Here is a 24537-nt window from a genome sequence, read left to right as displayed (position 1 = left end):
GGGTCGGCGGGGGAGCTGCAGCTGTCACATCATACTCACCTGCTCCCGGCACGTCTCTGCATTTCCCTGTTTCTCCGGCGCCCTCAGCTCTTCTTGTGTTCAGCAGTCACGTGGTATCGCTCATTAAAGTAATGAATATGGACGTGACTCCACTCCCATAGGGGTGGAGCGCATATTCATCATTTTAATGAGTGGTACCAATGACCGCTGAACACAGGAACAAGCTGCCGGCGTCACAGACCATCGCATCGGAGGAGCAGGGACCGCACTGGGAGGGTGAGTATAACGGGTGAGGGTGAGCATTGCGATATTCACCTGTCCCCGTTCCACTGCCGTGCCGCTGTGTCTTCCGCATCCTCTGGATGTGACATTCAGGTCAGAGGGTGTGATGACGTGTTTAGTGTGTGCGCCGCCCTCTGCCTGAACAGTCACTGCAGAGAAACGGAAGACAGAGTGGCGCGTGGCTGTGGAACGGGGACAGGTGAATATCGCAAGTGCCGTTGTCCCCACCTGCTCTGGACAAGAGTTAAGTATGTCATTTTTTTTATTTGCAGCATATAGGGCAAATGTTTCTATGGAGCATCTTATGGGGTCATAAACAACCTTTGTGCAGCATTATATGAGGGAAATGTTTCTATGGAGCATCTTATGGGGCCATAATCAACCTTTATGCAGCAGTTTATGGGGCACATTTTCTATGGAGCATCTTATGGGGCTATAAACAACCTTTATGCAGGATTGTATGGGGCAAATGTTTCTATGGAGCATCTTATGGGGCCATAATCAAAAATGGGGCCATTAAAAATAAACACTCCCTAATCCTCTGTAATCCATTACAAAAAAAAAAAGTTCTGCTCACTTTTTTGACGAGAGTGCCCCCAACTCTTCTACATCTAGTTGCATTGCTGAGTGATAACAAACGTTACCGCTCAGCCCGGCAACCATATCACACTGAGCTCAGTGCGAGAATTAGGTTGCATGTGACTGGTGGTGATTAGTGATGAGCGAATGTACTCGTTACTTGAGATTTCTCGAGCATGCTCAGGGGTCCTCCAAGTATTTTTTAGTGCTCGGAGATTTAGTTTTCTTGCCGCAGCTGAATGATTTACATCTGTTGGCCAGCATAAGTATACATGGGGATTTCCTAGCAACCAGGCAACCCCCACATGTACATGTAAAAATGTAGTTATTTTGTCTTCACTGCCCTATGGTATAAAATTCTGTGACACACCCATGGTGTCAATATGATCACTGCACCCCTAGATGAATTCATTGAGACGTGTAGTTTGTAAAATGGGGTCACTTATGGGGGTCCTGCTGGGGGTCTGGCACCTCATGGGCTTTCGCAGTGGGTCATGGCACCTGCAAACCATAACAGTAAAATCTGGCGCTCCTTGCCTTCTGAGCTTTGCACTGTGCCTGAAAAATATTTACAGATTACATGTAGGGTATTGGCACACTCAGGAAAAAATGGACCTCTGTTTGTTGTAATAAATTATCCTATTAGCCCCGAAAAAAATTAATAACTTGGGGCTAAAACATTTTAGTGGTAAAAATGTAATTAATTTTTTTTCACCACTCAGTGGTATGAAACTCTGTGAGGCACATGTGGTGTCAATATGATCAATGCACCCCTAGATGAATTCATTGGGGAGTGTCATTCATAAAATTAGTTCACATATAGGGGGTTTCTGTTGTTCTGGCACCTCAGGGTCTCTGCCAATGTGACATGGCACTCTCAAACCATTCCAGCAAAATCTAAACTCCAATATAGCGCCTCTTCCCTTCTGAGCTTTGCACTGTGCCTCAAAAGTAGTATTCACCCACATATGGGGTATCAGCATACTCAGGAGAAATTTCACAACAAATTGTATGGGGCAATTTCTCCTGTTACCCTTATGAAAATGCAATATTTTGTGCTAAAAACATATTTGTGGGGAAAAATTTTTTATTTTTTTATTTTTACGGCTCAACATTATAAACTTCTGTGAAGCACCTGAGGGTCCAATGCTCACCACATATTTATATCAGTTCCCTGATCAGTCTAGTTTCCAAAATGTTGCCATTTGTGTGGGATTTTCACTGTCTAGGCACATCAGAGGCTCTCCAACCGTGACATGGTGTCGGCCAATTGTTCCAGCAAAATTTGCATTCAAAAAGTCAAATGGCGCTCCTTCATTTCCAAGATCTGCCGTGCACCCCAACAGTGGTTTTCTCCCACATATGTGGTATCGACATGCTCAGGAGAAAATACACAACAAATTGTGGGGTCCATTTTTTCCTGTTACCCTGGTCAAAATCAAAAAATTGGATCTGAAGTAAACTTTTCTGAAAAAAGTTAAATGTTCATTTTTTTCCACATTCCAAAAATTCCTGTGAAGCACTTGAAGGGTTAATAAACTTTTTGAATGTGGTTTTGAGCACCTTAAGGGGTGCAGTTTTTACAATGGTGTCACTTTTGGGTATCTTCCATCATATAGACCCCTCAAAGTAACCTCAAATGTGATGTGGTCCCTAATAAAATGGTGTTGCAAAAATGAGAAATCGCTGGTCAACTTTTAACCCTTTTAACTTCCTAAGAAAAAAAAATTGTGGTTCCAAAATTGTGCTGACGTAAAGTAGACATGTGGGAAATGTTACTTATTAAGTATTTTGTGTCGCATATCTCTGTGATTTAAGGGCATGAAAATTCAAAGTTGGAAAATTGCAAAATCATCAAATATGTTTGCGAAATTTCCATTTTTTTCACAAATAAACGCAAGTCATATCAAAGAAATTTTACCACTAACATGAAGTAGAATATGTAACAAAAAATATTCTCAGAATCACCGGGATCCATTGGAGCGTTCCAGAGTTATTACCTCATAAAGGGACAGTGGTCAGAATTGTTCAAGTTGGCTTGGATTTTTTTTCTGTATGTTTGTATATTAATTTTGATTATGGGGTTAGTAATGGGGGCATCTTATAGACACCTCTCCACTACTAACCCCTGGGCTTGATGTCATTTTTTTGGTGCTCTCCCCATTATAATAACCAGTAAAGGCTACACAGACAGCTGTGAGCTGATATTAACAGTCTGGGAAGATTGATGGATAGTGACCCTTTCACAGAATAATAACAACAGCCCCAAATGGTCCACTTTCCCTCACTTGAATAGTTTAACCCCTTTCTGACATTGGACGTACTATCCCGTCGAGGTGGTATGGGCCCGTATAACCACCGAAGGGATAGTACGTCAGACTCATCACCGATCAGCCACGCTCACGGGGGGAGCGTGGCCGATCGGGGCCGGGTGTCAGCTGACTATCATGGACCGCTCCTGGCACATTAACCCCCGGCACACTGCGATCAAAGATCATCGCAGTGTTCTGGCGGTATAGGGAAGCATCGCGCAGGGAGGGGGCTCCCTGCATGCTTTCCTGAGACCTTCGGAGCAACGTGATGTGATCGCGTTGCTCCGAGGGTCTCTTACCTCCTCCTCCCTGCAGACCCGGATCCAAAATAGCTGCGGGGGGGCCTTCCGAGTCCTGCAGGGAGGTGGCTTCCAAGCCGGGAAGCCTCCCTGCTGTGCCTGTCAGATCGCTGATCTAACACAGTGCACAGCAAAGTGTCAGATCAGCGATCTGACCCTATATAGTCATGTCCCCCCCTGTGGCAAAGTAAAAAAGTAAAAAAAAAAAATATTTGCAAGTGTAAAAAAAAAAAAAACCTAAATAAAGAGAGAAAAAAAAATATTGTTCCAATAAATACATTTCTTTATCTAAATAATAAAAAAACAATAAAAGTACACATATTTAGTATCGCCGCATCCGTAACAATCCGACCTATAAAACTGTCCCCCTAGTTAACCCCTTCAGTGATCACCGTAAAAAAAAAACAATGCAAAAAACGACGCTTTATTATCATACCGCTAAACAAAAAGTGGAATAACACGCGATCAAAAAGACCAATGTAAATAACCATGGTACCACTGAAAACGTCATCTTGTCCTGCAAAAAACGAGCCACATACAGCGTCATCAATGAAAAAATAAAAATGTTATAGTCCTCAGAATAAAGCGATGCAAAAATAATTATTTTATATATGAAATAGTTTTTATCGTATAAAAGTGTCAAAACATAAAAAATGATATAAATGAGGTATCGCTGTAATCGTACTGACCTGAAGAATAAAACTGCTTTATCAATTTTACCAAATGTGGAACGTTATAAGCGCCCCCCCAAAAGAAATTCATGAATAGCTGGTTTTTGTTCGTTCTACCTCACAAAAATCGGAATAATAAATATTCAAAAAATGTCACGTGCCCGAAAATGGTACCAATAAAAACGTCAACTCGTCCTGCAAAAAAATAAGTCCTCACATGACCGTGAACCGAAATATGGAAAAATTATAGCTATCAAAATGTGGAGACGCAAAAACTATTTTTTGCAATAAAAAGCATCTTTCAGTGTGTGACAGCTGCCAATCATAAAAATCAGCCAAAAAAACGCTATTAAAGTAAATCAAACCCCCCGTCATCACCCTCTTAGTTAGAAAAATAATACAATTTTAGAAAAATTTATTTATTTCCATTTTCCCATTAGGGTTTGGGTTAGGGTTGGGGCTAAAGTTAGGGTTAGAGTTAGGGTTGGGACTAAAGTTAGGGTTAGTGTTGGGGCTAAAGTTAGGGTTAGGGTTGGGGCTAAAGTTGGATTACATTTACGGTTGGGATTAGGGTTGGGATTAGGGTTAGGGTTATGGTTGGGATTAGGGTTAGGGGTGTGTTTTGGTTAGGGTTTCAGTTAGAATTGGGGTTTTTCCACTGTTTAGGCACATCAGGGGCTCTCCAAACGCGATATGGCGTCCGATCTCAATTCCAGCCAATTCTGTGTTGAAAAAGTAAAACAGTGCTCCTTCCCTTCCGAGCTCTCCTGTGCGCCCAAACCGAGGTTTACCCCAACATATGAGGTATCAGCGTACTCAGGACAAATTGGACAACAACTTTTGGGGTCCAATTTCTCCTGCTACCCTTGGGAAAATGCAAAACTGGGGGCTAAAAAATAATTTTTGTGGAAAAAAAATATTTTTTATTTTCACGGCTCTGTGTTATAAACTGTAGTGAAAAACTTGGGGGTTTAAAGTTCTCACAACACATCTAGATAAGTTCCTTTGGGGGTTTAGTATCCAATATGGGGTTACTTGTAGGGGGTTTCTACTGTTTAGGTACATCAGGCGCTCTGCAAATGCAACGTGACGCCTGCAGACCAATCCATCTAAGTCTGCATTCGAAACGGCAGGCCTTCCCTTCTGAGCTCTGCCATGCGCCCAAACGGTGGTTCCCCCCACATATAGGGTATCGGCATACTCAGGACAAATTGGAAAACAACTTTTGGGGTACAATTTCTCTTGTTACCCTTGGGAAAATACAAAACTGGGGGCTGAAAAATAAGTTTTGAGGAAAAAAATTTTTTTTTATTTTCACGGCTCTGCGTTATAAACTGTAGTGAAACACTTGGAGGTTCAAAGTTTTCACAACACATCTAGATAAATTCCTTAGGGGGTCTTCTTTCCAAAATGGTGTCACTTGTGAGGGGTTTCAATGTTTAGGCACATCAGGGGCTCTCCAAATGCGACATGGCGTCCCATCTCAATTCCAGTCAATTTTGCATTGAAAAATCAAATGGCGCTCCTTACCTTACGAGCTCTGCCATTTGCCCAAACAGTGGTTTACCCCCACATATGGGGTATCAGCGTACTTAGGACAAATTGCACAACAACTTTTGGGGTCCAGTTTCTCCTGTTACCCTTGGGACAATAAAAAAATGGGGGCAAAAAAATAATTTTTGTGAAAAAAAATGATTTTTTATTTTTAAGGCTCTACATTATAAACTTCTGTGAAGCACTTGGTGGGTAAAAGTGCTCACCACACATCTAGATAAGTTCCTTAGGGGGTCTACTTTCCAAAATGGTGCCACTTGTGGGGGGTTTCAATGTTTAGGCACATCAGGGGCTCTCCAAACGCGACATGGCGTCCCATCTCAATTCCATATGGAAATAGAGATCACGGCACTCAGGGCTTCTTGGAGGTGCACAAGTTAGGGATCCAACCCGTAGAATATAGCTAAGAAATACTTGGCACTCAGGAGATATGTTGTTGCAAAATTCAGAAATAAATTTTATTCGGTGCATCCAGCTCAACATGTATAAACGTTTTCGGTCTACACAAATAAGACCTTCATCAGATACAGTTGTGAGTGCTGCAAGGTATATAAAACCAAAAACAGGAAAAAGTTTTTAGACAAAAATTCATGATGCACAGCAAAAGATACAAATACAATGCAATCTGTACTGTTATTAACAATCTGCATACAAATATGATGAGTGACAGACAGCAAATGTGACGGCCTGGACGAATCCGGCCTGGAACAAGGTGAGACGTGAATCCTGTTCTGAGAAATGCTGGAAGTGTACACGTGTTAGGGCTCACGTCTCACCTTGTTCCAGGCCGGATTCGTCCAGGCCGTCACATTTGCTGTCTGTCACTCATCATATTTGTATGCAGATTGTTAATAACAGTACAGATTGCATTGTATTTGTATCTTTTGCTGTGCATCATGAATTTTTGTCTAAAAACTTTTTCCTGTTTTTGGTTTTATATACCTTGCAGCACTCACAACTGTATCTGATGAAGGTCTTATTTGTGTAGACCGAAAATGTTTATACATGTTGAGCTGGATGCACCGAATAAAATTTATTTCTGAATTTTGCAACAACATATCTCCTGAGTGCCAAGTATTTCTTAGCCATCTCAATTCCAGTCAATTTTGTATTGAAAAGTCAAATGGCGCTCCTTCCCTTACGAGCTCTGCCATGCGCCCAAACAGTGGTTTACCCCCACATATGGGGTATCAGCGTACTCAGGACAAATTGGAAAACAACTTTTGGGGTCAAGTTTCTCCTGTTACCCTTGGTAAAATAAAACACATTGGAGCTGAAGTAAATTTTTGGGAAAAAAAGTGAAATGTAATTTTTTTTTTTTAAACATTCCAAAAATTCATGTGAAACACATGAAGGGTTAATAAACTTCTTGAATGTGGTTTTTAGTACCTTGAGATGTGCAGTTTCTAGAATGGTGTCACACTTGGTATTTTCTATCATATAGACCCCTCAAAGTGACTTCAAGTGTGATGTGGTCCCTAATAAAAAATGGTGTTGTAAAAATGAGAAATTGCTGGTAAACTTTTAACCCTTACAACTCCCTAACAAAAAAAAACTTTGGTTCCAAAATTGTGCTGATGTAAATTAGACATGTGGGAAATGTTACTTGTTAAGTATTTTTTGTGTCATATCTCTGTGACTTAAGGGCATAAAAATTCAAATTTGTAAAATTGCCAAATTTTCAACATTTTCACCAAATCTCCATTTTTTTCACAAGTACACACAGGTAATATCAAAGAAATTTTACCATTATCATGAAGTAATATATGTCTCGAGAAAACATTTTCAGGATCATCAGGATCCGTTGAAGCGTTCCAGAGTTATAACCTCATAAAGGGACAGTGGTCAGAATTGTAAAAATTGTAAAATTTGGCCCAGTCATTAACGTGCAAACCACCCTTGGGGGTAAAGGGGTTAAAGAGCGGAACCTCACATCATATTTTTTAAAGATTCATATATTTATTCAATAAATGTATAGTAAAATACACACACTGCACTGATTCTATATATTTATTATATTTATTGTGTATACCCCTCATCACATGTAAAGTGCCATGGAATAAATGGCGCTATAATAATAAATAATAATAATATATCTCACTGACATCTTTATTAGAATGCGCAAACTGGTGAATACTCTCATCAACAGTGCCTGCTCTCACTTCTAACAGTGAGATCAGGTGCTAGCTGATGAAAGTAGAAGTCATCAGTCGATGCCTGACCAATGGTAACCTTTTTACTGCCGGTCAAAGCTGCTGGCTCACACGCTGTCATCTGTGTGAAAGCATAGAAACTATAGCGGTCTGACCGACGATAACGTGGAAGGTTACTGCCAACCAGACCTGGCATTTCCTGCGCTGTCACACTGAAGACAGTATGGAAACTGCCGGATGTTATGGGCCCCCCATTAATTTGAATGGGGACCAGGTTTGGATACCGTTTACACGAACCAAACTTTTTTTTTAAAGTTTGGGCGAACCTAAGGCATACATCCACGGGTCCGGCCATCCCTATTCACAATGAATAGACTATCTCTACCATAATTATTACCTTATCTCGGAGGTGTATTACCTTATATTACTTGGTCTTGGCATGGTGACATTTTCAACAGAACTAGTTTTTGATTGAAAAATAGCACTATAGTGAAAAATATAAAAATACGTTCTTTGTTTCATTTTGTAAATTTCAGATAAGGTCTACAAAGAAATTGACAATGTAATAGGCAAAGATCGCTCTCCATCAGTAGAAGACAAGAGTAAAATGCCGTATACAGATGCTGTAATCCACGAGATCCAGAGATTTGCAGATATTGTACCTATAGGAGTGCTCCATGCTGCCAGTAAGGAAACAACCTTCAGAGGATATCACATTCCAAAGGTACAATATACTGGTCTAATAGACAACACCTTTTACTGTTTGGCATTAGTTTAGCAGTATGTTCCACTGGAAATTTTCGGTCGTAGTTACACGTTATTTTAAGGGCCATGTACTTCCCTACCCATTCTCCACCCCACCAACTCTTGGTCTTCTTCACCAGTGATGACAGAATTTGTTCGGGAAACGATCACCAAACATAAATTCGCCACGAATATGGCACATTCGGATTCGTGATCGGAAACCCGAGCAAAATTTTATAAAATCAGAAAAAATCAGTAACATTCGATAAAAAGAGCGGGAAAATATTTGCATTGCCAAAAAAGTATTTTCAGCTCTTTTGCAACGATAATGGTGGTATATCATGAATGTTGAGGGGAGTGCGGCGTGCTTGTAAACTGTAAAAAAAATTTTTTCCTAACTGTATGTGTGCACATTGCAGCTAGCCAATCAGGGTGCAAGAAACATCCATAATGTTCTGATGCAACTGCTTGTGTCATTGGCTGCTAAAATCACATGTCCCTCTCCAAATAAAGAGCAGACATCTTATTTTAGCTCCATTTCGACACTGTAACAGCGCAGAGAGGCTGCTCCTGATGCTGGCAGTGTTATAAGCTAGATTTTAGATAGTAAGCTAGGCGGTTGTTTCTTACTCAGATAGTTTAGCTAGGTAGTGTCCTGTGTGGCTGTGAAATCGACTTTCTAGCAATTTTTTTTTCCATTACTGAGGTCCACAGACAAAGACAGCAGTGCACATGTCATACAAGTGTGTTGTGCACTGCTTCTATTGTGCTACACGCACGAGTATAGCATTCTAAATCTTAATTTTCACTAGCTAAATGTGAAACAGCATGCCATATCCCTCTTTGTCATTTAGTTCTCTGGTGACACAGTTCTGTGATTAGAGCTGTTGCGCATGAAGAAATATTTTGGGGGGCAGCTGCTTGCCAAATCTCACTTTGCTATTTAGTGATGGTGAAATTTCACAGTGTGCATAGCTCATGCACATTAAACAAAAAATAATTTTTTTCTGTTGCTAAATGTGATACAGCTCGCCGCATTCCACGTTCTCATTTTGTGGTGGTGATATGAAACTGTCTGCAGACCTAACGCACATTAAAAAAATACAGTATATAATTTTTCTGTTGCAAAATGTGATACAGCCCGCCATATCCCACGTTGCCATTTTGTTGGGTCAAAATTAAGCTGTCTGCAGACATCACGTACATAACAAAAACATTTTTTTCTGTTGCTAAACATGATTCAGGCCGCCATATCCCACATTGCAATTTTGTGGCGGTTAAATTGTTGTGTGTGCAGAGCTGTTGCACATAGTAAAAAACATTTGATTTTACAAAGGTGATACAGCAGAATAAAACCGAATTTGAAATTGTTTGGAGCATATCTTCTAGTTTATACAGGCATCACCCACACTAAATAAAAATTCTTCTGTTACTAACGTCATACAGGAGGGGATATCTCACTTTCAAATTGTTTGTAGCATTTAGTCTGTTATAGAAGCCTAATCCTCAAGCAGCAAAAACATTCTGCTGTTACTAATGTTGTACAGTAGAGGACATCTCACTTTCAAATTCTTTGTAGCATCTAGTCGGTTATAGAGGCCTAATCCACAAACCTCAAAAAAATTCTTCTGTTACTAACATCGTACAGTAGGAGGCATCTCATTTTCAAATTGTTTGTAGCATATCTTCTTTGTCAAATAGGACTCATCCATGCTCAAAAAATTATTTCTTCTGTGACTAACGCGATTCAGCAAGCCATATTTCACCTTGTAATTTACTGCCGCTGAAATTCAGCTGTTTACAGAGCTGGTGCAGAGTTTAAAATCTAATTTTTTGCTGCTAATACTGTGCTCCTACCACACCATCTCAGCAGCATAACTTGGAAAAAGTGAGGCCATAATGGAAGGGGCTTGGTGTTCAAGGTGTATGTGGTGTAGCTGGTAATGTTTGTGAAAGCACTTAGTGAACCAACAATTTCACCACAACTGACAACTTCTGTTACTGGACGGGCTACTCCACTACCTTTCTTTGGCAGACACACAGCGGTATGCCTTGTTGATGACTGATTGAAAACACAGCTTCATGTGGCCTCGCCTCCTCTTCCTCCACCTCAACATCACACTCAGTACAGTCCACAGAAGTGGCACCCAAATTACCCTTGCTTCCCCCTCATCCCAACTACACAAACATACAACTGACTGTACGGAACCACAGATGGGTGATTCTGAATAGCTGTTCACACATTCTATGTCATGGGCATCAGAATTGTACTCAAAAGTAGAGATGAGCGAATCTGCTCAGGTTCCCTCTTATTCGGCAAGCTAAATCGCTTGCCGAATAAGCTGCAGATGAAACCCGGCTTCCTGGATCAGCTGATCGGCGCCGCAGCTGCATGTGTCGCAGCTGCATGCCAGTCATGACACATGCATGGAGAGCCCAACAAATAGGCTCTCCATGCATGTGTCATGACTGTGACACAGCTGCATCACATGCAGCTGCCGCGCCGATCAGGTGATCGGCCGGGGATGATCCAGGAAGCCGGGTTCCCTCTGCAGCTTATTCGGTAAGCGCTATATCTTGCCGAATGAGAGGGAATCTGAGCAAATTCGCTCATCTCTACTCAAAAGCTTCACAGAGTCAAGAATAGGAAATCTGCACCGATGTAAAAAAATTTTTAGCTTGGATCCGGGGCAGGACGAAGTAGGGTCCGAGTAGAATCCTTACCCTCATCATCAGATGTTAACCCCCAAAGGGGGAGGTGATCCTGATAAGACTCTGATATCTGTGGCTCACGCAAACTGTACTGTGCTGTCAGGCCAGGAAGAGGGTGACTCTACGGGTGAGGAATGTGATAGCACAGATCATGATGATGAGGTGGTAGATCTCAGTTGGCTTGAACATAGAGGCACACAGGTGAGTAGGTCATCTGAGGAGGAAGATGAGTAGGTTACGTTGAACACTATGTAGCAGACACATAGTGATGCAGCCACGACGAACAATGAATCTTCAGCCACAACTGTGGCTGTGACCAGCAGCATCCATGGGTCTGCAACTCGCCGGGGTTGCCTAGCCTGGGCCTTCTTTTGACACTGCTCACATACATAATCTGCCAACTTTGCAAAAAACAACTGATTAGAGGTAAAAAGTGCAATAATTTGACTATTACATGTATTAACCTTCACATGTGTAATCAACATGCATTACTCTGGGAATCCCACTGCCCTAACATGCGGACCAGTGGACCTCAACAACCATAAGCCGCCCCATCGCATCTGCTGCTTCTTGCTCCTCCTCTGTTAAAGTGACAACTATTGAGAAGCAGGGTTTTGACCACATAACCTTGGGTTCTTTACCCGCTCCAGTCACACTGACTGAGAGCCTGGTGTCAGCTGTAAGAGAAGTGGACATGCCTGCTGTTCTTTACCGATCTCAAAGAACGAGCACACCACAACTTTCTCAATCCACCATAACATCTCTGCCTGGACCTCCCTCATGGTCCAGCTGTTTGTCTAGTTCACCGTACTCCACCCTCTCTCAGCACTGCAGCCAGCCCACGGTACCACAGTTGTTATCACATAAAAGATTGTTTCCTCCTATGCATAACAAAGCTAAGAGGTTGAACTCCAACATCTTCCAATGCTGTCATTCCGCCTGGTAGATACAGATGGTTTCTAAAAGCTGATGGCCATCGCAGTCCCAAAGTACCAATTGCCCAGTCGCCATTGCTTTTCTAAGAAAGCTGTGCCTGTGCTACACCAGCATATCGTAGACAATATCACCAATACCTTGACTAAATATATGTCTGCCAGGGTGCATTTCACCACAGACACTTGGATGAGTAAGCATGGCCAAGGGCGTTACATCTCGCTGACTGGGCACTGGGTGACTCTGGTGGCTGTGGGGGGCAAGCGCTGCTCCACAAGTCTAGGATTTCCCAAGGCTTGCAGCAAAACCTCATTTAACACTTCCTCCTCCTCTATCTCCTCTAGGGCGCCACCCTCACCCTCAACCTCTGCTGTAATGAGACATACGTTCCAAGCGAGTGAATCCCCACCTCCTCGGTACTGCACAGCCAGGGCTCACCGCAATCAGACAGTGTTAAAATTAATATGCCTTGGAGATCACATTCATACACCTGAATACATTGTGGACAGCTCTCCAGGCTGAGTTTGAGCAATGGCTGTCTCCGCTGAACCTGCATCAAGGCTGTGTCTGATAACTAGAGTTGAGCGAAACGGATCGGACAAATTAAAAAATCGCTGACTTTCAGCAAAGTCTGGTTTCATGAAACACGACCCGATCCTAGTGTGGGATCGGCCATGAGGTCGCCGATCTGTGCGCAAAAGTCGCGTTTAATATGACGCTTTCAGCGCCATTTTTCAGCCAATGAAGGAGGATGCAGAGTGTGGGCAGCGTGATGACATAGGTCTCGATCCCCACCATCTTAGAGAAGGGCATGACAGTGATTGGCTTGCTTTCTGCAGCGTCACAGGGGCTATAAAGGGGCGTGCACGCCGACCGCCATCTTATTTCTGCCGATCTTAGCATAGGGAGAGGTTGCTGCAGCTTCATCAGAAGAAGGGATATAGTTATGGAGGGAAGATTAACCCCCAAACTGCTTGTGCTGTAGCGATTTCCACTGTCCAACACCACCTTTTTTTTGCAGGGACAGTGGAGGCTATATTTTTGTGCATCAGCTCTGTAGCTTATTAGGCTGCCTTATAAGGCTCCCTGATAGCTGCATTGCTGTTTGCACGCTGCTGTTTAAACCAACTGCTTTTTTAAAAGCAAAAATCCTGTTGCTCCTTTCTGCACAGTTATCTTGTTTATTTGTCCACACTTTTGTGAGCCGCAGTCCTTTTTATTGCTGCCATACTTGTCCTGAGATCATTGTAGGGAGATTGAAATTGTACTACAGTCCTTGTATTTTTTCATATACACTCACCGGCCACTTTATTAGGTACACCATGCTAGTAACGGGTTGGACCCCCTTTTGCCTTCAGAACTGCCTCAATTCTTCGTGGCATAGATTCAACAAGGTGCTGGAAGCATTCCTCAGAGATTTTGGTCCATATTGACATGATGGCATCACACAGTTGCCGCAGATTTGTCGGCTGCACATCCCAAAGATGCTCCATACAAGGCAGGATGGATCCATGCTTTCATGTTGTTTACGCCAAATTCTGACCCTACCATCCGAATGTCGCAGCAGAAATCGAGACTCATCAGACCAAGCAACGTTTTTCCAATCTTCTACTGTCCAATTTCGATGAGCTTGTACAAATTGTAGCCTCAGTTTCCTGTTCTTAGCTGAAAGGAGTGGTACCCGGTGTGGTCTTCTGCTGCTGTAGCCCATCTGCCTCAAAGTTCGACGCACTGTGCATTCAGAGATGCTCTTAGGCCTACCTTGGTTGTAACGGGTGGCGATTTGAGTCACTGTTGCCTTTCTATCAGCTCGAACCAGTCTGCCCATTCTCCTCTGACCTCTGGCATCAACAAGGCATTTCCGCCCACAGAACTGCCGCTCACTGGATTTTTTTTCTTTTTTGGACCACTCTCTGTAAACCCTAGAGATGGTTGTGCGTGAAAATCCCAGTAGATCAGCAGTTTCTGAAATACTCAGACCAGCCCTTCTGGCACCAACAACCATGCCACGTTCAAAGGCACTCAAATCACCTTTCTTCCCCATACTGATGCTCGGTTTGAACTGCAGGAGATTGTCTTGACCATGTCTACATGCCTAAATGCACTGAGTTGCCGCCATGTGATTGGCTGATTAGAAATTAAGTGTTAACAAGAAGTTGGACAGGTGTACCTAATAAAGTGGCCAGTGAGTGTATCTTCCAGCCACTTTCTGCCACTTATATTTTGTTGTTTTATACACTGGGCCTGAGTTTTTGTTCAGTCTCCCAAAAAAAAAGTGAGATTCAAATTCTCACAAAGTGGATATACTTCAGTCCTGTTAGTTTGTCGTATGTCAGCCAGCCACTTTCTGCCACTTAGATTGCGTTGTTATATACACTGGGCCTGAGTTTTGGTTCAGTCTCCCCCAAAAAAGTGAGATTCAAATTCTCACAAAGTGGATATACTTCATTTCGTTTAGTTTGTCGTATATCAGCCTGCCACTTACATTGTGTTGTTTTATGCACAGGGCCTGAGTTTTGGTTCAGTCTCCCAAAAAAAAGGGAGATTCAAATTCTCACAAAGTGGATATACTTCATTTCGTTTAGTTTGTCGTATATCAGCCTGCCACTTACATTGTGTTGTTTTATGCACAGGGCCTGAGTTTTGGTTCAGTCTCCCAAAAAAAAGGGAGATTCAAATTCTCACAAAGTGGATATACTTCAGTCCTGTTAGTTTGTTGTATGTCAGCCAGCCACTTTCTGCCACTTAGATTGCGTTGTTATATACACTGGGCCTGAGTTTTGGTTCAGTCTCCCCCCCCAAAAAAAGTGAGATTCAAATTCTCACAAAGTGGATATACTTCATTTCGTTTAGTTTGTCGTATATCAGCCTGCCACTTACATTGTGTTGTTTTATGCACAGGGCCTGAGTTTTGGTTCAGTCTCCCAAAAAAAAGGGAGATTTCAATTCTCAACAAGTTTATATACACCTTCTACCTTGTTTTACAGTACCATATAACGGTTGTTATTTTGGTTAGATTATCCAAAAAATGAGGAAGTCTGGAGGAAAAGCACGTGGGCGTAGGTTGCCAGCTGGTACGTACTGATGGTGGTGGTGGTGGTGCATCTGGTGGTAGTGGCAAAAGCACAATAGCACCTAAGGCTGGAGGTGTTGAGACAGTGTCATCATCTGGCTACACAAGGCCAGTAGTAGTGGGAGTAGGAAAACAGCTTTTAAAGCCGGAGCAGCAGGAAAAAGTTTTGGCTTTCCTTGCTGACTCAGCCTCTAGCTCTTTCGCCTCCTCTTCAGAAAGTTCCAAATATAAAAGCAGCGAGTCGTCAGTGGATGCTCCCGGTCAGGAACAAGATGTTTCCTTGTGTCCTTCACCCAAACTAAAAGTGAAGGATGCGTCAAGCGACACTACAGGTTACTCCATGGAGCTCTTTACACATACCGTGCCTGGGTTAGAAAGGGAAATTGTTAACTGCCCATTACAAGATGAATCGGACATGGAGTGCACTGATGCAAAGCCACAGCTAGATTATTATGCTGTTCCATTGACTCAGATCACTACATTGCCCTCGCAGTGTACTGAGCCAGAATCTGACCCTGATGAGATTATGGTGCCCTGTCCCGAACGCTATAGCACCTTACACGGTGACACAGAGAAAGGTGCACATGACATTGAAGAGGAGGTGATAGATGACCCAGTTGTTGACCCAGATTGGCAGCCATTGGGGGAAGAGGGTGCCGCTGCCAGTAGCTCAGAAGCAGAGGAGGATGATCCGCAGCAGCCATCTACATCGCAACAGCTATCATCTGGAAGGCCCGTATCAGGCCAAAAACGTTTGTCAAAAACAAAAACAGTTTTAGGACAGCGTGGCCATCCGGTGAAAGTAGCACAGCATGCAATGTCTGAAAAGGTATTCCATAGTAGGAAGAGTGTAGTGTGGCAATTTTTTAACCAAGATCCGAATGATCAGTCAAAAGTTATCTGTAAGAAATGCTCAAAGACCTTTAGCAGAGGGAAGAATCTTCAAAATTTAAATACAGCGTGCATACTTAGACATTTAACCAGCATGCACTTGCAAGCCTGGACTAACTACCAAATGTCCCATAACATTGGTGCACCTGCTCAGAATGAAGGTAGTCAGCAACGCTACATTGATTCCCTCACTGTAAGCCCACCGGTTAGGACACCACCAGCAGCAAATGTGGAGTTATCGTCGCAAGGCCAAAGCAGTCAGGGAATCACAAGGTTATTGGTAGGAAACACTGTATGTAGGCCAACATCAAGAATACCATCACCAACCCTCTCTCAAACCGCCATGTCCACCACCACCACCGCTAGTTCCACCATATGCAGCTATCCAGTCCAGCTCACCATACAAGAGACTCTCGTTAGGAAAAGAAAGTACTCATCCTCTCATCCGCGTACACAGGGTTTGAACGCCCACATTGCTATACTAAGCTTGTTAGAGATGATGCCCTACCGGTTGGTTGAAAGCGAAGCTTTCAAAGCCCTGATGGCCTACGAAGTACCACGCTATGACCTACCCAGTCGGCAGTTCTTTGCGAGAAAAGCCATCCCAGCCCTCCACCAGCATGTCAAAGACTTTCATTGTCCATGCACTGAGGCAATCAGTCAGTGGAAAGGTGCACCTCACAACAGATGCATGGACCAGTAGGCATGGCCAGGGACGTTGTGTCCATCACGGCGCACTGGGTAATGTGGTGGATGCAGGGTCCACAGAGGACAGCCACAGTGGGACACTTCTGCCTAGCCCACGGTCTAGGAAACAGTTGGCTGTAGGCTTTCACCACCCCTCCTCCTCCTCTTCCTCCTCTAGAAGCGAAAGCTCGTCCACAGAGCGCAGTCGCACGAACACTCCATTCGCAGCTGCCAGTGTTGCACACGAGGTGTCCAATTATCGAACAGCTAGTGGTAAGCGTCAGCAGGCTGTGTTACAAATTAAGTGTTTGGGCGACAACAGACACACCGCGGAAGTACTGGCCGAGTACTTGCAGCAACAAACTCAGTCATTGCTGGGCAGTGTACATCTTGAGGCAGGCAAGGTAGTCAGTGATAATGGAAGGAATTTTATGGCTGCCATAGCCCTTTCAGAACTGAAACATACCTTGCCTGGCTCACACCTTGAACCTGGTTGTGCAGTGCTTCCTCAAAAATTATCCGGAGTTACCAGCCCTGCTCCTGAAGGTGCGAAGACTTTGCTCGCACATCCGCCGGTCGCCCGTACACTCCAGCCATATGCTGAACCATCAGCGATTGCTGAATCTTCCCCAGCACCGCCTAATAATCGACATTGCAACAAGGTGGAACTCCACACTGCACATGGTTCAGAGGCTGTGCGAACAGAGGCATGCTGCAATTAATTTGTGGGAGGATACACATACACGGGCAGGCACTTGGATGGCAGACATGGAGTTGTCTGGTGTGCAGTGGTCGAAGCTACAAGACCTCTGTCAAGTCCTTCAGTGTTTTAAGGAATGCACACAGCTGGTAAGTGCAGACAACGCCATCATAAGCATGAGCATCCCACTAATGCGTCTGCTGATGCAAAGTTTGATGCACATTAAGGAGAAGGCATCGGCAGCCGAGGAGGAGGGAAGCCTTGATGACAGTCAGCCATTGTCTGCTCAGGGAACTCTCCTGGACGAGGTGGCGGATGAAGAGGAGGAGGAGGATGATGGGGATGAATATTTATGGGAGGAGGATGCTTCTCAGGGGGCAATAGAAACTGGTGGCGTTGCAAGGTCAGGTACAGGGTTTTTGCGGGACACAAGTGATGTTGATTTGCAAGAAAGTGCTCCTCAACCCAGCACAAGCAATGAATTGACATCTGGAACATTGGCCCACATGGCTGAGTATGCCTTGCGTATCCTAAAAAGGGACCCCGCATTATCAAAATGATGACCGATGACGATTACTGGTTGGCCTGCCTCCTGGATCCATGATATAAAGGGAAATTACAAAATATCATGCCACATGAGAACCTTGAGCAAATATTGGCTACCAAACAAGCAACGCTTGTAGACCGTTTGGTTCAGGCATTCCCAGCTCACAGCGGCGGTGATGGTTCTCACACGAGCCGTAGAGGGCAACATGGCAGAGGTGTTAGAGGTGCACAAATCTGAAGTGGCATTGGACAGAGGGGTTTTATTACCAGGTTGTGGGGTGATTTCGCAATGACCGCTGACACGACAGGTACTGCAGCATCGATTCAAAGTGACAGGAGACAGCATTTGTCCAGTATGGTTATGAACTACTTTTCCTCCCTTATCGATGTTCTCCCTCACAGGTCATTCCCCTTTGATTACTAGGCATGTCAAAATAGACACCTGGCCTGAATTGGCAGAATATGCATTACATGCATTACAGGAGCTCGCTTGCCCTGCTGCTAGTGTGCTATCAGAAAGTCTTCAGTGCTGCTGGTTCAATACTGACCAAAAAAACGACACGTCTGGCTACCCAAAATGTTGATGATCTAACCTTCATTAAAATGAACCAATCATGGATTTCAAATTATTTTGCCCCACCTTCCCCTGCTGACACGTAGCTTGCCTGAAAAATGTCTTGCTTTTGGCCTCCTCTTACTGACTTCTCCAATTCCTCCATTTGCAGCTGCTGAATGTCCACCATAGGCCATTTTTATACCTCCCTAAATGGGCTGACTCCCCCTACAGGGCCGTGGTCACCACCTGGTGCAAGCACCCGTGCGAGTGCCATTTGCCTTGACAGGTGGGTGGGCCCACTCTTGGGCGACGGCACTGGCACAGGGTCCCTCATAGTATAATGAAGTGTCTCTGACGGTGGTGGTGCACAACCAACGTCAGACACACCATCGTAATATGAGGGGCCCTGTGCCAGTACCGCCGCCCACGAGAGAGTGTTCTCCCCAGCTCGAACAGTGCTCTACCACTTGCATTACTTACCTCTCCCTGCTCTACCACTGTGTAGTCTGTGCTGTTAAATCCTTCAATGGCACTGCCAATGCAAATTTGTTGAAATGATAGATGATAGTTAAAATATATAGGGGCCCTGGCCTCCATTTAGACCAGTTAATACTTTGTGCCCATTACCACTGTTGTCTGCTACTCAGCAGAGGAGCCCACCCCTGTACCTAGCTATGCCACCTGTTTATTTATGAACAATTTTTTGGCAGATATTTAGCCCACTTTATTATTTGGGCCTACTAACTTAGCCTGCTACTCATTACAATTTTCCAACACTGTGCAAAGCAATGTCGCCTGTTTATTTATGAACAATTTGTTGGCAGACATTTAGCCCACTTTATTGTTTGGGCCTACCAACCTGAACCAAGCAATGCCGCCTGGTTATTCCTGTTACCAATTTTTAACTGCATTTAGCATACTTACTTTTTTGGGCCTACTAAGTGTGTCTGCCACTCATTACAGTTTTCCTCCACTGAACAAAGCAATGCTGCCTGTTTAGTCCTGTTACCACATTTGAACTGCATTTAGCCTACTTTATTATTTGGGCCTAATAACTGTGTCTGCCACTCATTACAGTTTTCCTCCACTGAACAAAGCAATGCCGCCTGTGTAGTCCTGTTACCACATTTGAACTGCATTTAGCCTACTTTATTATTTGGTCCTACTAACTGTGTCTGCCACTCATTACAGTTTTGCTCCATTGAACAAAGCAATGCCGCCTGTGTAGCCCTGTTACCACATTTGAACTGAATTTAGCCTACTTTGTAATGAGTGGCAGACACAGTTAGTAGGCCCAAATAATAAAGTAGGCTAAATTCAGTTCAAATGTGGTAACAGGGCTACACAGGCGGCATTGCTTTGTTCAGTGGAGGAAAACTGTAATGAGTGGCAGACACAGTTAGTAGGCCCAAATAATAGTTTTCCTCCACTGAACAAAGCAATGCCGCCTGTTTAGTCCTTTTACCAATTTTGAACTGCATTTAGCCTACTTTATTATTTGGGCCTATATCTGTGTTTCCTCCTCATCCTGCCCATTGCCCAGCCACTGCTAGAGGAGTCTGCTGGTACATTGACCCAGACCACTACATTCCCCTTGCACTCTACACAGCCAGAATCTGACCCTGCTGAAAGTCAGGTTCCCCTTCCCGCATACTATACCACCTTACACGGGGACAAAGAGGAAGGTGCAGATGAAAGTGCAGGTTCCTTCATCAGGTGGGGGGCATACTCGTTGGTGACGTCACTGGCACAGGGCCCCTCATAGTACACAAAAGTATCTCTGCCAGTGGGAGGCGCCACCCACCGTCAAACACACCGCCATACTATGAGGGGCCCTGTGCCAGTGCCAACGAGTGGGCCCCCCTGCTTGCTCAGGATCACAGCACTTGCAAAGTTTAAACACTTACCTCTCCCTGCTCCACCGCCGTGACTTATTCCGCGTTTCCTGGGCCCACAAAAATCTTGAGCCAGCCCTACCCCCCCACAACTTTAGCCAAATGACCCCCAATTTTCAATGCCTAACTATTATTGTAAAGTAAATTAAAATTGACAAGCTTCAGTAATAAGAATTGATGTTTTTGGCATTAAAATGGGCACTGTAGGTGTTTTCCTGTCCTCCACTCACTGCCGACTTTGATTCCCCATTGACTTTCATTGAGTTTCGTGTTTCAGTCAGCCCCCATTTTTTCGCGATAATCGGCCGATTTTACCCGACCCGATTTTTGATAAAGTCGGGTTTCGCGAAACCCGACTCAATCCGAAAAAAGTAAAAGTCGCTCAGCTCTACTGATAACGGTGTGAACCTGGTGGTGGCCCTATGGCGAGGCAAGCTTACACACGTGCCTTGCATAGCTCATGTCCTCTACCTGGTGGTACTGCGTTTTCTCCACCACAATCCTTGCCTGGGTGATCTGCTACAGAAAACATGGAAGCTGTGTGCTCACTTCTGCCATTCGCACCTTTCAGGTCATTGATTTGCATCGATATAGAGGTCTTTTTCCATGCCAGTTAACAGGTTGATATGCGATGTACAGACATGGTGGAATTCCACTCTGCACATATTGCAGCATCTGTGGCAGCAGCAATGAGCCCTGATGCAGTATGTCATGTCATATAGCCTGGACCAATGTTGTACGGATGTGGAGCGTATTATGTTTACGGAGTGGGCACAAATTAAGGACCTCTGCACCCTTCTGCACAGTTTCAAAATGGCTACAAAGATGGTTAGCAATGACAATGTCATCATCAGCAACACTATTCGGGTCATCTATATGCTGGAGCAGACATTGATGCAGCGCCCCAGAGTCCTGGTCGTTGCAGTACTGTGGCTCCGCCACTAAGGGGAGCTGTGGTACGTCTGATGGCACTGAAGGAGTTCATCTGATCAGGTATCACAGACACCAATACGTTTCACCGCTGGGCCTCCAGGGGGAGCTAAGGGTTCTATTCATTAGGCCACTCTCCACATACTGGTAAAACTGGGGGTCAGGCAGGAAGTTAGACAAAAAAGCTGACTGGGTTGGAACCAGGCAACACCTTGTGGCAGAGGGTGTTGCGGGAGAAGATTCGGTAGGGTCTCTGTCAGGGGTGGGATCCTGACAGAGACTGGGCAACTTGAGCGAACGTAACGGGACCGTGCCTGCTCAGTATAGCGGCGGTACCGAAGAAGGGATTGGAAGCGAGATAGATTGTGCTGAGTGAGAAACGAGATCAAAGCAAGAAGGAGAATACCAGTAGGGGTCGTGCTGCAAGACCGAGGCAACATCCTACTGAGGCGCACAACCGGCGGCCGGAACGCCGAGGGAGTATTACGATATTCAGCTTCAAGCAATACTCCAAACAGCGGCAGGACAGTCAGTCTAAGGCGGGCTGTCTCACCTAAATCACCTATGCAGTCTTGGGGGGCAACTAGTGGAGAGGGGCGACTCTAGGGTCCCGGAAGAGCTCCGAGCCTACCCGTCAAACGGGTGCCGTTCTAACCGTAACATCAGGGAGGGACGGAGAATTAGCAGAACATCATCTAATCGAGTTGTGAGGGAACTTAAGAAACGGACACAACAGTTGTGGGGACTTTCCGTAAGCACAGCAGGGAAGGACAGCAACACATAGCGCTAGAAGGAAGGCACAGATTTCCACCTGTTAAGAGAACTCTGGAGGTGCCATTGGACCGGCCGGACTTGCGCAGCCTGGTTATCTGGACTCCGGACTGAGGACCCAGAGATCTTCAGTAAAGAGGTAAAGAGACTGCAACCTGGTGTCCTCGTTATTTATCGCACCGCACCACTACAGCCTCACACCACCATCATCTACCCACATCTATTACTGTACGCCCCTCAGCAGGGTCACGGACCGGGTCTAGCCACCGTGACAACCCCAGAGCAGAGACTCAGAGGCCCGGTACCGGGTACCCCTCGGCCCTGCGGCAGTGGGGGCGCTACAACTTGGCGTCACGAACAGGATCTACTAAAGCCTGAAGAATCAGGTCATGTGTGCCTTGGAACTGTGATTTGTTGTGCTTGAACTGTACTTTATTGCAAAGACTGTGCTGTGCCGTTTGCCGCCAAAGGTTCCCGCCAAAAACCGCGCCATTGCTACACCAAAGAAGGGGGGCGTGCCATGGGAGGAGACTACCAAAGTGGCGCCAGAAGCGGTGACCGCCCCCTGCACCTCTTGCTGCAAAGCGGAGACCTGCCTAAAAGCAGAGGACGACCCCTTGATTCGCAACGGCGGGAAGCAGGTGATGGAGAAGCTCGACCTCGGAGGAATAGCGGAGCCAGGTGCATGCACTGCTACCGACTATCAGGCAGCGATGATGAACAGCAAGTGCCTGAACAAGGAAGGAGCGACCCCGGTTTGCCCTCATCCACCAGAGGCGGACCTATGTCCACTGCAGCGGAAGGATCTCAATTCCTCGGAACCGGCCGCGGAGTTGAGCCTACCTATCCCGTCCTCGGAGCCAGCAGATGAGGAACCATGGTGGGCGGAGCCACCTCCAGGAATCACATTGGAGGAGCCGCGGTCCGGGCTGCGGCCGACTCCAGCGTCCTCGTTAATGGACCGGATCGACATCGGTGGAATCACATCATGCGCAGGTATGGAAGACGCCCCTGCTCCCCCGCTCGATCCCGCTCCCGCGACCGGCTCTCACCCAGTAAAAGCCATCTCCTCTCGGCAGAGCTAGTGGTGTTACCCCCGATGCCATGGGAAAGCTGGTACCACCGCTGCCGACTAGGATGGGAGAACCCATAGACGTGGGCCCAGATGGGGTGATCCTCCAGTGGGACACCCCCCGGGTTGGGCCAGATGGAGTTCGGGAAGAAGGGTTCACCCTTGCTGTGCTTACCTGGGAACAATACAAACAATGCTTGATCCTACATTGGAAAAGACAAAAAGAGGCAGAGCTGACTGACCCATCGAGAGTACAACAATCGCCTCTTGCATGTGATGACAGGGACATGGTAAAGCGGGGCACTGTATTGGCCTTCCACCCGAAGAGGGGATGGGGCTCCATACAGGAACCGGGGCTACTAACTGACGTTTTCGTTGCCAGTTGCAACGTGAAGGCTCCCTGCTGCGGCCGAAATGGTGATCCGCTGCAAAGGGGGGATAAGGTGACTTACACCCGTCATCGGAATGCACACGGGTGGTATGCCCGGAACGTGCGCCGCTGTGAGCTTGGGGGAGCATCATCTGCTACTTCAACCATGATGGAACCAGACGTGAAAGATCTTACCAATATTGCCGCCGTACGTCTCATTGCCGCAACTGAGCTGGCGGCTAGAGTCCGCCTTCGGGTTCAGACATCAGGTGGTCTGACTGCGCCAGGGAAATCCACCAGTAGCACTGGTGTGGCGTCAACTGCGGACCTAGGATCAAAGCCTGCACCGTCGGAAGGTACCCACTTTCGGCTGATGTCTTGTGATTTACTATGAGGATAAACCTCGATACCACGAGTATGTAAATAGTTACTGTTCTACTGTTTTGCTGCTAAACCCGTTAGGGTTAACTCTTAAAGGGATCCCTTTGTTGACCCGGGATCCCTATTGTTTTGTTTGCTTTTTTCTAAGTTTTGCACAAGTTTCCAGAACTGCCGCAATCATGAACAGTGCATGATACAAACTTTTTGTAAATAGTTTGCACCTTATTAAAGGTGCTCCCTACTGGTTTTACTTAAAGGAGGACTCTTTGTGAAGTTACCGCACCGGAGCCTTTGCTGAGTATGGACTGGTAGCTTGAGAAGATGTGCTACCTCATAAAGACTTGGTCCCCTCTTAAAGGGGATGTTCACTTGTTGCACTTAAAGGATAATATTGCTTTAAGACTGAAAGATAGTAATAATGTCTTG

At 45.2% G+C, this 24537-nt stretch overlaps 1 protein-coding gene across 1 annotated transcript in view; it reads left to right on the top strand.

Annotated features, from left to right (window-relative positions):
- Positions 1-24537, top strand: part of LOC143805912 (cytochrome P450 2C8-like) — a 110753-nt gene that overhangs the window by 73879 nt on the left and 12337 nt on the right. The window contains exon 7 of the mRNA XM_077285668.1: positions 8387-8574. Coding sequence (XP_077141783.1) covers positions 8387-8574 — 188 coding nt within the window. The remainder of the gene's footprint in view (positions 1-8386; positions 8575-24537) is intronic.

The sequence above is a fragment of the Ranitomeya variabilis genome, chromosome 2 (assembly GCF_051348905.1).
Source record: "Ranitomeya variabilis isolate aRanVar5 chromosome 2, aRanVar5.hap1, whole genome shotgun sequence".
In the NCBI taxonomy this organism is placed as follows: Eukaryota; Metazoa; Chordata; class Amphibia; order Anura; family Dendrobatidae; genus Ranitomeya; species Ranitomeya variabilis.
The sequence above is the reverse complement of the archived record's forward strand: the minus strand, read 5'-3'. Positions and strand labels throughout refer to the sequence as shown.